The sequence below is a fragment of the Osmia lignaria genome, chromosome 13 (assembly GCF_051020975.1).
Source record: "Osmia lignaria lignaria isolate PbOS001 chromosome 13, iyOsmLign1, whole genome shotgun sequence".
NCBI classification, from domain to species: Eukaryota; Metazoa; Arthropoda; class Insecta; order Hymenoptera; family Megachilidae; genus Osmia; species Osmia lignaria.
This window is the reverse complement of record NC_135044.1, coordinates 3594509-3612337: the sequence shown is the minus strand read 5'-3', so window position 1 is coordinate 3612337 and position 17829 is coordinate 3594509. Positions and strand designations below refer to the sequence as shown.

At 43.8% G+C, this 17829-nt stretch overlaps 1 protein-coding gene and 1 long non-coding RNA gene across 2 annotated transcripts; one reads left to right on the top strand and one right to left on the bottom strand.

Moving 5' to 3' along the window:
• Nucleotides 1-9091: 9091 nt before the first annotated feature.
• LOC117601997 (uncharacterized) lies at nt 9092-16457 on the bottom strand. The gene is made up of 2 exons (XM_034319400.2): nt 15562-16457; nt 9092-11981 (listed from the first exon to the last, which is right to left on the bottom strand). The coding sequence occupies exons 1-2, from the start codon at nt 15762-15764 to the stop codon at nt 11210-11212; spliced, it is 975 nt and encodes a 324-aa protein (XP_034175291.1). The 5' UTR covers nt 15765-16457; the 3' UTR covers nt 9092-11209.
• LOC143306008 (uncharacterized) lies at nt 16447-17522 on the top strand. Its single transcript, XR_013063265.1, has 3 exons — nt 16447-16586; nt 17041-17124; nt 17181-17522. It is a non-coding gene; the product is annotated as an uncharacterized LOC143306008 (long non-coding RNA).
• The last annotated feature ends 307 nt before the right edge of the window (nt 17523-17829 follow it).

Genomic DNA, 17829 nt, shown 5'->3' with positions numbered 1-17829 from the left:
AATATATATATCGTATAATTATTATCTTCTTCTATTAGAAGATTAGGTCTCGATTGGTCCAGTAGCTGATTATTGATCCCAACCTCGTTGAATCCCCTGTACATCAGTTATATTTTCATTTTATCACGTATACGTGGATGCAGCTCGTAGGAAGTGGGTGGTGGGAATGCAGGGGATTCAGTTTTCCTCGTTTAGCCGAGTATAAGCGTAATCCGGATGCCTGCGTCTCTCAAGAAACTCAGCCTCGTTGGCGTCGTTCCGCGAAGCTTAACATCGCGGGCACAAGAACTTTTCGTATTAATAATCGGTATAATAATTAGTATTTTCATGCGCGACTTAGCAGGAAGGAGGCACGCGGCCGACCAAGAGAGAACGAGCACCGAACTTCGGTGGATCTTGATTTTAAGTTCGGGCGAAGGAGGCGCATATTTCACCCCGCTAATGTCCCGCCAGATAAACTACAATATTAGCTGCCTTCGCTCGTGATTTAATTTAACTTTGCCCCGGCGCGACATCCGCCTCTAGCTTTCGGCTGCCTCTCTCTTCAGCCTGGTTAACCAACATCCCTAACCACCCGCCTCGACCCGCCAGTTACGTCGACATGTGTTCCTGCTTTATAGTTTTCGCGGCTGGGCATAAGCGGATTCCAAAGAAATTACGCGTTAATATTACCTTTTTGGGAATTCAACGCGTCGCGACTGTAATTATCGTTTCGAAATTTCAAGTTTTCACTCGTCACCTTTGAAAATTAATAAATTGACAGGTAAAGTCAGCGTAGGAATACGAAGTTCTGGAAACGATTCGACAACACCGGAAACCAGGAAACGCCGGTAAACGGGAGGGCAAAGAAACTTGCGCTCTTGGATTATTCCTCGAAGAATTAGGATGGCATTCAAGCCCGATGGAAAATCATGTTCGCATTGTCGCGTGTCCTTCGAACGCGGAGGACCGATGTTTCGACCGATGCGACGCGACGTTTCCGTCCTCGGCGTGGAAGAAAGGTGACGGAACGAGAGGAGACGGCGAAGTCAAGTTTTCGAATGTCAAGGTAACGAGATTAGCGCGACGAGAAACGGTAATCAGGGATAAAAATGCTACGACCGACGGCATTTACGCTAACTAATCTTCTTCAAGAGGCGAGGCGGTGTAAACGGAGTTAGCACCAGCCAGCTCCGCGTTTCTCCACGCTTTCCCGTCGCTCGGTTGCCTTGTTAGCCGGATAATTGGCCATTTTTATGCTAAACAGACCCGCGACTGTTACTGCGGCTCGCATTCTCGTTTTCGCCTTTCTTCCTCTACTTCTTCTGCTCCATTGATCGGCCACGCTTTTGTTCTTCGCGTCTAACACCACGAATTACAATATGTACCTGAAGATGTATTAAAACAATGATCAATAAAATATTCAACTAAAAAAACTTTCTCAGTGCTCTTTCCTTCTACCCTTTTCCCTCTATCTCACGGTTGCTACAAGATAAGGCAGTAACGTCGGTCGGTGGCACGGTAAGGCGATTACCAAATCGTGGAAATGCATTCCTCTGGTCACCACTATATGGGTGATAGCAAGAGAAAAGGAGGAAAGATTTTCCCTGTTTCCAGTCTCGAATCGTCTCCATTCGTACTGAAACAAAACGAAACGTAGCTTTATTTCTTATAATTGTTAATTCGACGTTTCGACGTTCTTCGAGATTTTCGTGACGAAAATTTGGAAATTACAGTAATCCAAGCAGAGGAGATTGAAATTTCCCGTCACAGATTCATCGGAAGCAGAGGCGAGAATGATATTCGTTGACGCGAGAAACAATTTGGTGACCGCGATTCGATCCCGTGAATTACGCGAGCTGGATAGCTGGAAGCTGGGAACGACAGGGTGTTGCAAAAATATAGGATGAAAATGCAGAACAAGGAGGCAAAATCCATCTAGTGATTTCACAGGCAATTATGCCGCGGCGTCGCGCTGGCCTGGGTTACTCTTATTTAACGCCAATGTGCGCCGAGAGCACGCCTCAACGCCCTTGCACCGCGATCCCATTTGCGCGAAATTGTCAATGATAGAATGGCAGATTGAAAACTCCGAACATTCAACGTCTCCCTTCTGTGATGCTTTCATCTTTTTCTACGACATGGCATTCGTTCTATTATTTTCATCCTTTTCTTTCACTTGAAGAGTTTAACGATAATGATGAATTAATTTGTCTAATCGTGATTAGTTTCTACTTCAATTTTATATCTGCATGAGAAATGAAATAAAGAACCATATTTTTCTTAATCGATCATTAGAGTATGATAGTTTATAAAAAAGAAATAAACTCGCGGCTTTACGATCATTTCAATGTCACGAACATTGCAGAAGAAAAATCGTATGGACATGGCTTAAAGTCGTGCTTGTAGAACAAACGTCCTCCGCAAACACGAAGGTTCCCGTTAAGAGCAGAATCGTCAGAGTATCGATATGTTTCGAAGAGTTTCTCTAATAAATTGCACTCGAAATGTAACCGATCCCTCGGAAGTGTCGACGATATCACTCGTCTGTCGATTGAATGGAATGAAAAGAAAGCAGCGATAACTCGATTATCAGATAGCCAGATAAATAGACGGTGGCCAATGCGCTTTTACTGTCAACTACTGCTGACCACTCGAACACGTCCAATGTCCGGAAGTTGCATTACACCGGCGTCCGTTTCCGTCTCTATTGTTACAGCCTTGATACATTGTCTAAGCAGTCGATATTGCAATTATTAAACAGACTCGTAGAATTACCAATAGATATCTGGAAAAGAAAAATTTTACAAGAAAAATATTTCAACAATTTCTATAGAAGCATCGTTCATTTATCAATTATTTTTCTTAACCCTATTTAATATGCAAATCGAAAGAAGTTAAAGAAGCGAGTAGAAAGATCGTCTGAGAGACGTTGGGTGGTAGTCACCCTTTTTCAGCCAGGCTGGAGGTCAAACGTACCATAGGATCCTTTTGAGAAGGACAGAAGGCAGTGATGGGAGTCGGTTTCGGTCAGGATGTCTCTCTCGGCCGTGATATTTACGGGGTGCCGAGGCGTGGGTAACGCTGTTTGCCGCAATTTCTTGTTTCCATTAGGTTGGCCGGCCTGCGGGCTAAATTCCACCCTCTAGCTGGCCCACCTACCCTTCCTGCGGGCTGGCTTGCGCAACTTCCACGGGTGCAGAGGGTGCGGGACGTGGACGGCCGTTCGGTTGAAACTAGAGGGGCTGAGAGGGGTTGAATCGAGTGACAAGTAGCGATGGGCTATGAAGCGTTTCGAATCGCTTCGAATATAAATATTGTATTCGATTGGATTATTCAATTTTCTTACAATGTTTACTGGCAAAGATTTACAAAGGTATATAGAAATTTCGTAAGTACTTCGAAGGGATTCGAAGAATTTTCAAACTTCAAGGATTTTTAATACTATTAAAGGGTTTTCAACCCTTCCAACTCCCTCAAGACTTTTAAGTCTCAAAGCGATTCCAACTTGACTTACTCGAAAATTTGCTGAGGAGTGTTTCGAATATCCATCGCTAGTTTCGGCAGAAGGGAAATTGTGCACAGAGAGAGGGAGAGAGAAGCCTTGGCTTCCACTGTGAGCGATCAAATGACGCGCGCCAGCGCCCACAATAACGGCCTCTTCACGGTTCGCTCCTATCCTATTCCCTGGCACCCCTCTGCATCAACGATCGAGGATCGAGAGGCCAGCAACACGATTCTCGTGGCTTGTTTTCGCGGGACGTTTGTCTTCTAATCGATCCACGAAAGGGGTGGCTTTCGTTTGATTTATGCTTCTCAACCAGGCTGACTTTTTCGGGAGTTTTTGTAATTAGAATCGAAATACATTACATCGCACATTGGATTCTATTGTAATTGGATGAACAAAATTGATCTGTATGAAAATAATTCTCGCACAGAACGCTCTAATCAACATCAACGACCGGGAACATAATTTCTGTATTTAAATCTCGGTCCACGTTCACCACAACCCCCTAGTAATTGAATTCTTGGCCGAGATTACTTTAGCTTTCGCCATTTACTTCAGCTGAAGCATCTTGCAGCGAAGCCTGGGCTCCTTCAGCGTCGCTTGAACCCCGCAGGTTATTTAAGATAGATTATTATTCTCCGTAAACCGCGACGGAGGAGGGTATCAGAGAAAATGAAAACGCTATCATTTACAGGCAGATTAATTGCCGCGAATCACTTTATCCGCGGCTTCCTCTTTCGCCCTTGTTTAATAGAAGCCTGTTGTTGCACCGCGTTACTGTTGCCCGAAATTACTCGTTGCTCGGTTGAAATCTCAAATCTTTGTCTCGTCATGATTCATAGATCATAAAATTTCATTTTCTTTATCGAATGCAAACGCCGTAGTTTTATATGAACGAGAATTGAACCAGACGTTTAAATCTGCATTCTCAGAAACGAAGGGCAGATTTTTCGGTTTAAGAAGACATTTTTTAATTGCGTCGATTCGCAATTATATATAAGTGGTTTTGCAGACAGTAGAGGGGTAGGTAGCTCAAAGCACGAATCGTTTGATTGCGGAAAATGACGGGCGGCGATGGCGCGAGTGGAAGTTTTGAGTGGGCGTCGGTCCTGGCAGACAATGAGGCATTCAGGGGTGGCATTGTCGGGCCGACAACTGTGTTACCGTAGACAAACCCGAAATCACCGGCGCTATCGCCGTCCCAGATCCGATTATACGAATAATAAAATGCAGCGAAACGCTGGAGGGATGCAACCGAGGAAAAAAGGAAAGAAGGGGCTGGTGAGAAGTTCGTTAATAGCGTCACCGTCGCTCGATCAATCCTTCACGCGTCCTTTTCTTTCTCCTCGCTCGTTTGTTGGATCATTTTGCGAATTTGATTCAATGAATTCCAACAGCGAGATGGAAACAGCCTTTCTTTTATGTTAATCATTTTACAAATAGCTTCAGAGGTTTCGTATCACACGTTTACACCTAAGCAAGAAAGTGCTTGGATCTTTTGGGAGTCGAAAATTATTTATTTATGCTAGGAATTTAATAACCTCTGTCTGTTTGTAAACTGGGTAATTAGGATATTGACGAGCCGAATGTGGTCGAATAATAGTGGAAATGGTAGGCGGTATAGGTATCAGCGATAATTATGCATTTAAGGGTGTTCAAGTCCGGCTGGAGTTGGTGAACTTGGCTAATTAGGAATGGTAGTCAGACGCCGCCCGGTATTGTCCGGTACTGTTGACTTCCGGCCTCTTCTCGCCACTTCCATAGCCCGAAGAGAGGCGGCGGTGCAGGTTGATTGTTTCATTGTTTCCGACCCCACTGTCAAATGCCACCACGCTGAATGGGGTTATTGTTATTTCAGGCCGTGCCGCAGACAATCCAAGGGTTTTCGGGATCCCCGTCGGTTTAATGCCGAGGTATCACGTCCACGTTGCCAACAATCGCCTTGTCTTCTTTGCGATTCCCGTTCAAAGTTCGCTGAAAACGAGAGTCGTGGTTTGGAGTCATTTTAAATGTTCATTGTTAGGAGAGGTAATGATCATTTTGAGCATGGATATAACTAGGTAGGAGGCAGGGTGGACTCGAAAATTGTACCATTCAAAAATTCCAGATTTTTAAAATTCAAAAATTTTCAAAGACCTTGACTTAAGATTTTTGATATTCCATATTCTATATTACTGTCAGGAAATGTTGGCACAAGAAGCTGTCCGAATCACGAACAATCTCCCTGGTAATAGATGAAAACCTTTTAGAGTCTTCTTCGAGACATGGTACCGGGTCCAGTTTATCTTCATTCGTTCGCGACACTAGCTCGCTTTTCGAACACGTCAGCTACCCGAGAACTAGTAAAATACTAGCCGGGCAACATTTCACCGACGGATCTCCATGACCCGGCCGCGACCGATAGGATCGTCGCATTTCCCGTGGACGCTCATATATAAGGCAAACTTATGCCCAACGTAAATTCCCCTGGTATTGGCCACGGTTATCTTATCACGGCTACGTTTTTCCAACACGCCGATAGACCATGCCAGACATTATGCGAAATTGAAAAACCGAAAGCGAGCAACGGTCGCCGCCCGGCGAACTTCCGGTCAAGATGAACGCCCACGAGGGTCGCCAGATCTTGGGAAGTGAAGTCAATAAATTGAGGAGAAACGATGCGAAGTTTCTTGAATGCTGTTGGTATACATTTTAGTTTCTTTTCTTTTTATTTCATTCCGATGAAATTCGGTTATTTCTCGAAAAATAACGTAATTTATTTTAATGGACTTAAGAAGGTGTAATAACGAACGAGACAGGGGAATCGATCGAGCAAGCGGAAAATAAAAAGGTCTATTCTAGGGACACTTCGTCACGATTTAAGGTCATAAATGTCGAATAAGGCCCGGTGATGCCCCGACACCTTTTCCCGCGGATTGGAAACAAAATGTCGTAAAATATCGTGGCAGAGAATCGACGACGGTTCTTCCCCTCTGTCTCGTTTCCACGGTTGACCCGGCAGCGACGGATCTAAAATCGCGGCTGTTAGGGGGGCTGGCAGGTGCTGTAAATATAAATAAAAATGGAAAGCCGGCCATAATGGCCGGTGGAAAGTATGACGCATACCTATAGCCGTGGCTGTTTCAAATTGATATTTCGAAAGTGCCTCGATGCAGGCGTACATACATTCTTTCTCAAGCCTCTTCGCTTTTCCTGGATCCTCTCCTCTCCGGGTCACTTCCTTCCGGTTCCACGATGTCGGATATCGGCTACTCTAACTCTGTTTCTTCTCTCGTCTTCTCCTCTACTGGGACACAAAATTGATTTTATTTCCTTTCGAATTTTTTTTGGTTTTATTTCATTTCTTTTTCCCGAGCTTGGAAAAATTTTCCTTCACTGCTTCGCTTGAAACAGTAATTGATTTCGGGGAGGAAATAACTTTTGAGATCGCTGTGTATATTCCCTTGCACTATGCGTCCGGAGAGTCGGCGACGCACGGTACTTAAGATTCCCAACTGCTTGTTTCGCCAAACTGTTAATCCATTTTAAACGATCCACCGTGTATACTGTAAACATTTATCACGATCAAAAAAGAATACTTGTATCGCACCCTCATGACAGTATACGGAGTATTAATCGTGCACGTACGATTCAGTGGCGTCGAAGGAATATGCATAAGCATAAATATGCTCGCGAGCAAGAATAGCATTACATCAATCGACGAGCCGAACGCGTACGCTCTCGTAATGGGCTAAAAGCTTTACAAAGCGTACGAATAGACAGGTGAAGAGGGGTTGGAGGGAGAGTAAGGTTTTGTCGGCGGCAGAGCTTCGCTTCGCGACAAATCCTTCCTTTGTTGGCTCGGGAAATAGAAGAGCGGAGAGAAGAGAGAAGCGAACGTTGCATTATGTTTTGCCTCCGTTGCATATCCATTGGTGCATGGATTCCTGAGCCTCTATCGGGGGATGGTTGCCACGTGAAAAATAATTTGCACTCGCGAGAAACGTCCTACTCGACTTCCCTACCCCTATATCCTTACATCGAGCCACGATTCCAAAAGATTTTTAAATCTCTACATTGTTACGTTATTGATTGTTCGACACTTGATTTCATGACAGAGTTTGTATTCCAAAAAAAAAATCCTTCTATTTTCATTTTTGATCTAAGGAAGAACAGTTTCAATATTTAAGATAGAATATCGAGTAATAAAAATTTCAATCGTTCCAAAAATGTTTGCAAAAATGGATCATAGAAGAAACGATAATAACCGAGGAATCTGATTGAATTTGTATATTTGTCAAATACTTATCGTGGATTATTGGCACTTTCCAGTCGCTTCTATTGCTTCTCACATCGATTGGTATTCCTGGTTACCGTTTCTGTGCTATACTATCAATCTTACTGAATGTGTCTCAAAATTATACATATAATGACTATACTTCCGTATTTCCACTGGTATTCGAATACTCGAATTTTCAAGTCATAATCAAAGTGTCGTGCGTCGCCGACTTTCTCGAAAAATTCTTGATATCCTTGTTTCGTCGGTTACCTATACTGTCTCCTATTTTTTTCCAACGATTCGTTCCGATTTCTCAAATGTCTCATTGAAAAAGTGGCGGAGAGACGGAAGCCAGCGTAGTTTTACCTGGAAAAATCTATCGGCTAGGAATTTTCTGATAGAAACGCGAGGGATGTCTCGGTAGGAGACGTTTTATAGGGGTTGTAGAAAGGATGGAAGGGGTGTCGACTGTTGGCTGGCCAAAGGAGTCTAGGCGTTCTCCATTAGTATTCGCGGAAGCGCAGCTCGCTCGATTGTGGGAGGTATTGTCGAGGAAGAATGTCCTCGTTGGCGAGGCTCTGTAGCGGCAGTGGCTGCCTTTGCTGTAAGGAGGCACGAATCCAAGTCAAATGTAATCACTTTCGAATCGGAACACCTACCACGCATTTCCAGTCTACGTTGGTTCTTTGAAGTTCCGCTCGTTCCTCGTGCTTTCTTCTATATCATAAACGCCTCGACCGTGTACAGCTTAAAAAAAGAATCATTCTACTCGGGTCTGAAAATTTAAAATAAAATAATTTCATGGAAGAGAAAGGGGTGAAAAGAATCGCTGGCTCGTTCTCTAGAACGAGCAGAGAATTATAGAATCGTCTTGGAATACGCTGCTGTTCACGGAGACGTCTCTGGCTTTCCATTCTGCTGTTATCTCGCCACGAAGAAAGCGTGATTGCCTTTATGGGGGAAGAAAGGGTCCTTCGCGGTGGCGATAATGTCCTCGCGGCGGCAACGGAGGCGTCGCTATCAGAAATAAAACACGACGCTATGGAGGGGTGGTTCGAGGGTCGAGAGGAAAGGCGTGGAGGTTCCTCCTCCTCGTTCCTCAGATTTTCTCCGTCGACGATTCCTTCGCTTACCCTTCGATTAGTTCTACAAATTCATAGAGGTATCTTTTGAGGGACCTGCTTTTCAAGGAAACATGCATTGGAATTATTTTACAATAGATACAATGATAATTAAATGATATGAAATTAAATGATACCTACACGGTTCACTACGAGGCGAGGAATCACGGGGCAGGCACCTGTGTTCGTTATTCGATTAAGATTCAATTTATTTACAAACGTCGCGTTATGTTACAGCAGTTAATTAACAATAATTACGTGGGTGTCGCATCAGGAGATTAACGTAGCCACGTTTCGAAATTCAACAATAGAATAACCAACCACCTAAAAGTTTTTTATTTTAAGTTACAGAGACTATTTAGGTGCTTTCGTTAAATTACTCTTCGTTTAGTCATATTTTTTCAATTTATTTGTAATTAAAAAGTAAATAACATTTGGTGTTGGTTATTCTAGTGTTAATAAAAAATCCAACGGATTATACGATCGCTACTGTTCTCCTCTTCTCCGTTTCGAAAACAAAGGGTACGAGGGGAATTTATTTGAATACGTGGAAGGATATGTTTCTATTCTTTAGATACGCGTTACAGTACAGTTCAATGTTTCTTAATAATCCTGCAACCGGTCCACGCGATACGCCGATTTCCTACGATCGTTATCATTTACAGTATACATTTTCTATAGGGAATGTGTCCACGGAAATGACCATCCGTTCTGGCTTTTCGATTTTTCAGCCGAAAAATACGCGCGACAGGGGTGGCGCGAGCCGGGATCAAAACAAGCGTGTGAAATTTTCAAAATATACCTAGGAAACGTTGAAAAATCAGCTACAACCGCTGGTCGCTGCTTGTTCGTAACGAATTCAACGATTCGCAACAGAATACCGTATCTGCAAACAATTTCAGCGAATCGATCGCTCTATTATTCCTGGCTGTAGTAACAAATTTCGAACGATGACGAATTTTTCTATTCATTTCATTCGATAGCTTTTGTATAAAATTAAAGATTAGAATTTTTCTGTAATGAAAAGGTAATCTGAAAAAATGAAACAGCCCCGTAAGAAAGGTAGTAAAATTTACAACATTATAGAAAGACAACAAAAATTTCCACGTTATTTACATTTTTCTAAGAAAAATAACTTAATAGAAACTTAAGTAGATACGCTATATCACAAATTTTTCAAATTTCAACCAGAACTCCCTGAAAGATATATTTTTTCTATCAACTCACTCACCGTCACAATCTTCCTTTGACAGCAATTACAACAGCGTAACCGAAAGAAATGAAAAATATCGAGTGGTTGCAGTATCGATGCGCGACGCTGTCCACCGCGACGCAATAAAATCATCTCGCGAGAGGGGTGGTGTATAACGTGTGTACAGGTCCGCTGTGTCGCATCTACGTTAGCATTCAGAAACGTTTGGCTTATTTCGCATGGCCGAGTCCCAAAGAAGAGATTTGCCTTTCTGCTAGAAGAGCCTTTTTTTCTTTTTTCTCCCCCCTCCCGCCCCTTCTTTCTCTATCCCATGAACCAGCGGCTCTTTCTGTTCTCCCGTTCCGCTTTGGCTCGCGTGTACGGTAATATGTGCCACGAGAGGGTTGGTTATCTCATCAAAATTGGACTCTTCCGCGAGTCCCTGCACACAAGCTTTGCCAGAAAGAACCGTTTCGTGTCTCTCTCTCTTTGTGGGATTTCGGCCGTGGCGAGTTATCGATTCGGCTTTCCTATCCAACGTCGGCCCCGCATAACGAAACGTCGACTCTTTTTCGTCCAAAGAACAGTTCCATCGAGCTATTTCGATGATTCGTTCAAAAACATTCTCGAGCCTCACGAAATCTCAACACCCACAGGGTGGACCGTTAACTTTGATCCACCCTGTACATCATACAATTGCAATAAAAACACTGGCGCCAAAGATGGGCTGTCGAAATGATCACAAAATGCAACAAGTTTCAAACAGCCCGGTATCTAGTCCGTGGACTGTGGCAGGATCGGTATAGTCTTCCATCGAGTTTGAAAGACTCTAACCATATACACTGTCTAAATTGAGTCACATGAGTGGAACCTAATCACACGCGATCTCCAACAGAATACCTTTCGATCTCCGCGAAGGATCACTGTACATTGGCGATGTGAACGTTCCTCGATCTAGCCATCACCGAGGTCCTCTGTTGATCCACTTGAAACTGGATCTCATCCTCCTTCGCTGTTGCGCTCAGATTCGTGACGGTTGCCTGAGGAATCGGCGACAGCATCGGTGGGACCCTCCACCAATCGGTGCTGGGCCATCCGGCTGGTACCAGGTTCCCCCGGAAGTTTAGGTCCGGGAGAACCGGAAGCGGCCTTCATATGACATGACCGTGATGAGCACCTAAATTCGAGCTGGATGACGTTAAATTTTGAACGGAAAATGGACTCTCGACTTTAGCGGTCGGCGTTGTCGTCGGGACAGTATTGGACATTTTTTCCGTCTGATCAATCGGCGAGGAAGAAGAAGACGAAGAGAAACGATCCTGGGATCTGTCTTCCTGATGTCTGTCCACCGATGTCGAGAACGCATCATCCTCCAGCTTTCTGTACCGTGATTCCTCCCTGCTGGAATCACGATCTGACGGGAACCCATCGTCTTCTGGTTTCCCTGGACTAGGAAAGGATCTCTCTTCTAATTTAGTAGGGACGTAAGGCCTTTTTGGGTCTTTCGAGGGACTGGGGCAACCGCAGTTCGGCTGCAGACAGGTGGCTGTTGACAATCCCGGCCAGGTCATCGTCTGATGACCGGAATAGAAGGTGCTGCCTCCGTATAGAGCTTGGAAGGCTAAATCTGCCGCCAATTTCCCGCCATTGAATTCCTCTCCGAGTTTATGCTGAATGGGGTAAAGAGGATAAGGAAAGGGCGGGAAGAATCGTGGAATCTTGAGGTCCTCGTGGCTCATCAGGGTGTGATGGGACGGAGGCGCTAGAGGGGGTAGCAGACCTCTCGATATATTGCCTAGGGTTTCACCTGAGGACATCAGTGGTGATATCGAGAAGCCAAACTTGTTTTCCTTCTTCACCAACGATTTCGGCTTCCTGCGGGGACGGTACTTGTAGTCGGGATGCTCCTTCATGTGGAGGGCTCTGAAACAGAAATGTTTCCGAAAATGTTAGCACGTGTTCGAATGATTTTCTTTGGTGACATTTTTCGTAATCGTCCTTGCAAAGCCTTTAGACAATGATTTCTTCGGTATCTACGTTCAATAGTCAGAGGTGTCATTCGTTATCCCGCGAAGAATCGCACGAGACAGTCTAGAATTCGGTAAACTTTGCTCTCGACACCGTTATCCGTACAAAGGGACGTATTATCGTGGTGCTAGGACACGATACGGCCCACCATGGGTATTTGTAGTAAATATCTTGTACACACACCCTGGTTGGAGGCGCAGCAGGGCTGCTGAAAGAGGGACGAGAGGGGAAGAGTCAGAACCCCGCGGTATCTCCATCACATAATACTCCATTATGTACCCAAGAGGCGCACAAACGCAGTCCTTATTTATGCTTCGCCTCGTGTAGATAAAAGAAAGCGAACGAGATAGGTGTTTCACGGCCGAGAGCTCGTCTTTTTCGCGGGGAATTCTCTTGGAAACGCGCGCGTACAACGCCGGCTGCTTAAATTCATACACTCTGCGACAGAAATAACCATTTATCTATTTCGTAATTAAAAAATGAATCTGAATTTTCATAAAAATCCATCACATATGTTATTAGGAATAACGAAATATTGTAAAGAATAAAACGTTTCTTCGAATCGTACCGTGGAATAACACGAAACACCCCCACAGGGGTAGCCAGTGAAGGGGGGTGGTAAGGGGTGACGTGAATTTTCCAACTCGCGAACGAAATCCGAAATTTCGGTTTCTCGTGGCGAGAGTGACGCAGCGGAATAATAATTCCGGGACAATGTGTCCCGGCAGATAGCACAAAGCGTAAATCAGCATAAACATCGGTAAAGCCCCGCCGACAATAATTCAGCATAAATGCATAAACATCGGGCGTAATCTTTACAATTCGCTGGGAACCCTCCACCACCACAACCGACACAACCACCACCACCACTACCATAGCGACCACATCGTTTCCAACGGCGCGATAAACAACGCGTTATATCATATCGGTGGACATAAGCCGCGCGGTAGTTGCGCTCGCGGCAACCGCAACAAGAAACAATAACAATTAGTCACGATTGTCCGATGCTGGCTACGCGATTGTCATTAGTGTAACGATTCGTCATAAACGTGATTGTCCTGGCAATGATCGACGGAGTTTGCAGGATGCTCACCTTTCGCGGTACCTGTCATCGAATCTACCGAATGATAACTATTGTCGATGGTTACCAAGGATTATTTAATCATTATACCGTTTTGGGCAGATGATAATGTGGGGAATATTGAGATTACTTACTTACCACTACTTAACTTTGCTACCAAATCAAGAAGCAGTCTTGTAATAAAATTAACCCTTCGTAAAACAACCCCGAAACATTGAATAGTAGTTACGTTAATCCTGCCTCCCCATGAAATGCTCGCCAACCGTGTCCAGGACGAACCTATCAATCCGCAAAGTGGTCACCACCCCCGCGAGACCATTTTCGTTCCGCCGATTTTCCTTGCCGGTTTCCTCGCGACGGGAACAAGAACGAGGGACCAGGAAGTCGTGGAAAAGAGGGCTGGAGGAGGGAATGGTCGGACAGACAGCAGCAGTGGCAACGGCACAGCCAACGAACGAAAGAGGGTGAGCAAGAAGGACGCGGCAGAAGAGGGGTAGGGGTCGGCAGAGGAGCCGCGCAAATCCTTTTAAATCCACACAATTGCGACAATGGGGCTTTATTTGTTATCTCGGGGGCCACATTGTGAGTCGCCGTGAACGAACGGACAGATTACGTCGGGCCAGTGACGGCACGGCTCCAGGGGAACCCGTTCCTACCGGTGGTGTGGTTCTAACGGAACGAAACGACTTTTATCGGGCCCTCTCCTCTTTATTTTATCGCCGTTCGCCGCAACCCCCCCCTCGTCGTCACGGCGCCCTGCCGTTACCAAAGTCGTCACCGACGCTGCCATCCGCCAGAAAAGCGGATTCGTCGGCCACACTTTGGCCAAAATTTTCCTCCACCCTACGCGGATCGACACCCCTTTTCTCTTGGTTTGGCTGAAATCTTTTATAGAATGAAGTCAATATCGACGTCTTCGAATTAGTTGAAAATTATTTGATCGTCAAGAAGGATGTACAAAATGGTACTTCGTTTTTAATTATTACACGTTGTTATTGAAATACGAAGATAGGCTTCAGCTTTCAAAGGGAAAATTTTAATATAGAACTTGGAAAAAATCAACTTTTTAATTTTTACATTTTCTGAAGGACTTATTGAATTTTACATAATTATAGGACTTATAATAATTTTGCAACATTATTTTAAATATATTGAGCACATTTTATTAGATATAACTGTTATGAAAATTTGTATCTTGTTCTTCTTTTTAATGAAAAGTTTAAAATTTGTCCCTTTGAATGCAATACTGGTTCAATTGTTCATTCAACAAGAATACAACAAAATTGCGCTAGGTGAAAACGTATTGAGGGAAGAAATTTTACAATACCTGTTCTTTTTTTTGTCGATTCTATCGCAGTTATCGATGGAAAATCGGATTTGATGTTACATTTCGTCGCTATAACCGGAGTGATTTTTTATTTTGTCACTGTAGTCGGTTTTTTTTTTCAAAACCGAGTGAAAACGTACACTTGGCAATTGAAAGGGAATCGACGGTGACGCGCTTTAGAAGAAACGACTTTATTATTCCATTATTTATTTTACGAGCCCTATCGCCATGCCGGGTGATTCCCTGAGTTTATATTCAACCCCAGCCATCTCCTATCAATTGCCTATCCCGGCAATTTTTGCTTTAGAAAAACCGTGATAGAAGTGGATTCTGTCGTGGCGCTTTTAAATTAATCCTCGTCTCTCTGTGTTCGCTATTCTCCATTTTATTTCCCTTTTATTACCCTTTATCTTTGCTTTTCTTTTTCCCTTCACTGCCTCTCGTTATCTAAATTCACCGCAAAAATACGGTTTCAAGTATTATACAAAATTTTAGGTATTCAATATTTTTAACTTCAAAATCTTCCATCGATTTTTGCCAAATTAACTTCCCCCTATAATATCGATAATTGGAAATATAAAATCTAAAGAGAAACGATGCCGTTCATTCGTGAAATCTCTTCGACCTGTTCATCGCTAAATAAACTCATAACAATGATTAAATATTCAGGGTCGGTAATAAAGGGCCTGTCCCCCTCCACCTTCGTAAATACCACTTCGTTCACCCTATTCCACCCCTTGGCTTAGGGCAGCACGCCCTTAGCTTTAGCAACAATGTACCGTATTATGAAGTACGAGCTCTCCCCTTCTCGTTTTTCATTCCCCCCCTTTCGGTTATTGCAGATACGCCTCGATGCGATAATTTCGTTCGACCACTCGTGAACTAAAGAGCAATTAGCGAGGTAAAGAAAAATTCTGGGCATCGATTTGAAACGATACCGAGGGAACTTTCGTTAATCCTACTTCCCTTTTTCTCTATTTTCGAAATTCTATAAAGGCTTACCGTGGTGCATAAAATATGACGAACCTTGTAATTAACACAGAATTGTAGTAAATCTCGACACTCACCTAAGTCTTTTAGCTTCATCGATGAAAGGCCGCTTCTCGCTCTCGCTGAGCAGCTTCCATTCAGCTCCGAGCCTCTTCGAAATCTCCGAATTGTGCATCTTGGGATTCTCCTGGGCCATTTTCCGTCGCTGTCCTCGTGACCAAACCATGAACGCGTTCATAGGTCTCTTAATATGTTCGTTATGAAGAGTTTTCGACGACATCTCGACCGTTCTGTCCTCGCGATCCTTTCAATCAATTACAACCATCAACTTCTACCTTAATTATTTAATACAATCTTTCTATCACATTGTATCATGGATAGAATAATTTTTTCTTTCACTATGCTCATTTTTCTTCGTTCTCAATTTCCGACACAAACACTTCTTCTTTCTGTACCGTGTTTCTTCGTTAACCATCCGGTGGTTCACACACCCTGCGTCCCGTTACCGCGTGTCCGAAAACTTTCCACGTCAAGGATACATTCTTTAATCAACCGCACACGGGCTCATTGTCGAATCATCAACAGGTCATGCACGCAACCGACGCGGAACCGATCGCAGCAAGCAGTGTGATTGATACCGTCCGTGACGAGTACTGGCAAGGATCCGTCAGGACCTCTGTGACGTCGGGCTCTGGGATGAGCCAGGGAGGAATCGGAGAGCCGTGAAGTAGCCGGGAGTCCCGTGGGACGCGGGGAAACAAGGATCGGCCAACCAGGGATCTTCCTTCTCTCCCACCATCGTCCACGGCTAATGGACACCCACGATTGGCTCCTTCGTCGACATGGCGGACCGAGGACAGAACCGCGTTCAACAGGTGGAGGTTGTTCCTTCTTTCTCGCTACCGTTTATCTTCCTCTTCTCCCTTTCGAGACTAGCTTGTTCGACAGAGTCGAACCACCGGTTGTGTGTCTGTTACGCAGATTATCGTACTACCGTTGCTTTTCTCACCTTTTCCCTCGAAGCCGATGGTCAGCCTGCATCCGGTCGACATTGATGCCTCGGGAAGACAATGACGGATGAGGATCGCTTTCAGGAGAAGAGGTAAGTAGAATAGGTACCTCGTGGTCGGACTGATCCGATTGGCTGAGGGGATGATTGTGGACTCGAGGATTTGAAAATGAGAATTGTTAATGTCCTTTTTTCTGTGAATTGTGTTAACGAGGTTAATTGGTGATAGATTGGATCGATTAATTTGTTTTATTAACAAGTGGATTAATTTTCAAATTTAAGTTTCCAATTTTCTATCAGATAATATTAAAAAAGAAATCAATAGGAAGATGTTAAAAAATTAATTATAATTTTAGAATAAAATAACTTTCATTTAACTGTAACAGAAATCTTATGGAATTTCTCCCAACATTGTTGACACTAATGATTAATACACCATTGCTTTCTCACCTCCACCTCGGAATACAGAAATATTTTCTCGCTTTGTTCGCTCGTTGTACGAGTAAAGAACGAGGAGGGCCTTATTTCTTGAAATAAATGTTATCAGTCGAGGCGATGTCTTGCTGGAAGAAGCAAGGGGGAATAGAACCATGGCTAAAGACGTCTTCGGTGATAAGACGATAAAGAGGAGGTATAAAACGAGACAAGAGGGCTATGTGTTGGTGGTAACACCTCGGTGAATTTCAGGTTCCATAAAGAAGCGACTGTTATGCTCGCTGCCGTCGAATTTCCGGAAAGTTTTCAAATATATTCATCTGCAGCAGAAGAAAAGTGCAATCTATCCTATCTTGAAGGGATAATGAGAAACAAAGAGGAAAAATCATTTTTCTTTTATACAAGAGAAATAATTTTCTGTACTGTAGAGAATAATTAAAGATTGGTGAACAAATTCAAAAAAGATTCAATCAATGGGGAAGAAAGAAGGGTGAAACGAATGGAGGATAGATTATCGAAAGCAATCAGCTATTTGTTCTGTTATTAACTCGATCATAAATTCACTACACGATACTGAATGACTCGGTCGACTGTCATTCTGTCGGCGCTCCTTTATCGTCCCCCTCGTTACACATTCTCCATCGTTCGTGGGGTGTGAGCACGATTTTTATCGGTCATCGACGAGAAGAAAGGAACTCGAAAGGGGAGCCGTGTCTCTTTTCACACTCTCCACGATGCAACACCCTTATCTGTACACTGACACTTTCAATTAGCCTGTATCGCCAGCAAACATCACGCCTCTTTTTCGCTGCTGTTCCTTTACTTAGAAACTGACATTCATTTTTCTTTGTTTAAAATTGTTCATTACTGCAGAAATTTCGATATAAGATACAATATGATT

What these genes read in the sequence shown, in the direction of transcription:
- LOC117601997 (XM_034319400.2), bottom strand. Translation starts at nt 15,764, where the DNA reads ATGTCGTCGAAAACTCTTCATAACGAACATATTAAGAGACCTATGAAC. An exon ending in GATGAAGCTAAAAGACTTAG is followed by an intron (nt 11,982 to 15,561) that starts GTGAGTGTCGAG and finishes TTTCTGTTTCAG; the next exon opens with AGCCCTCCACATGAAGGAGC.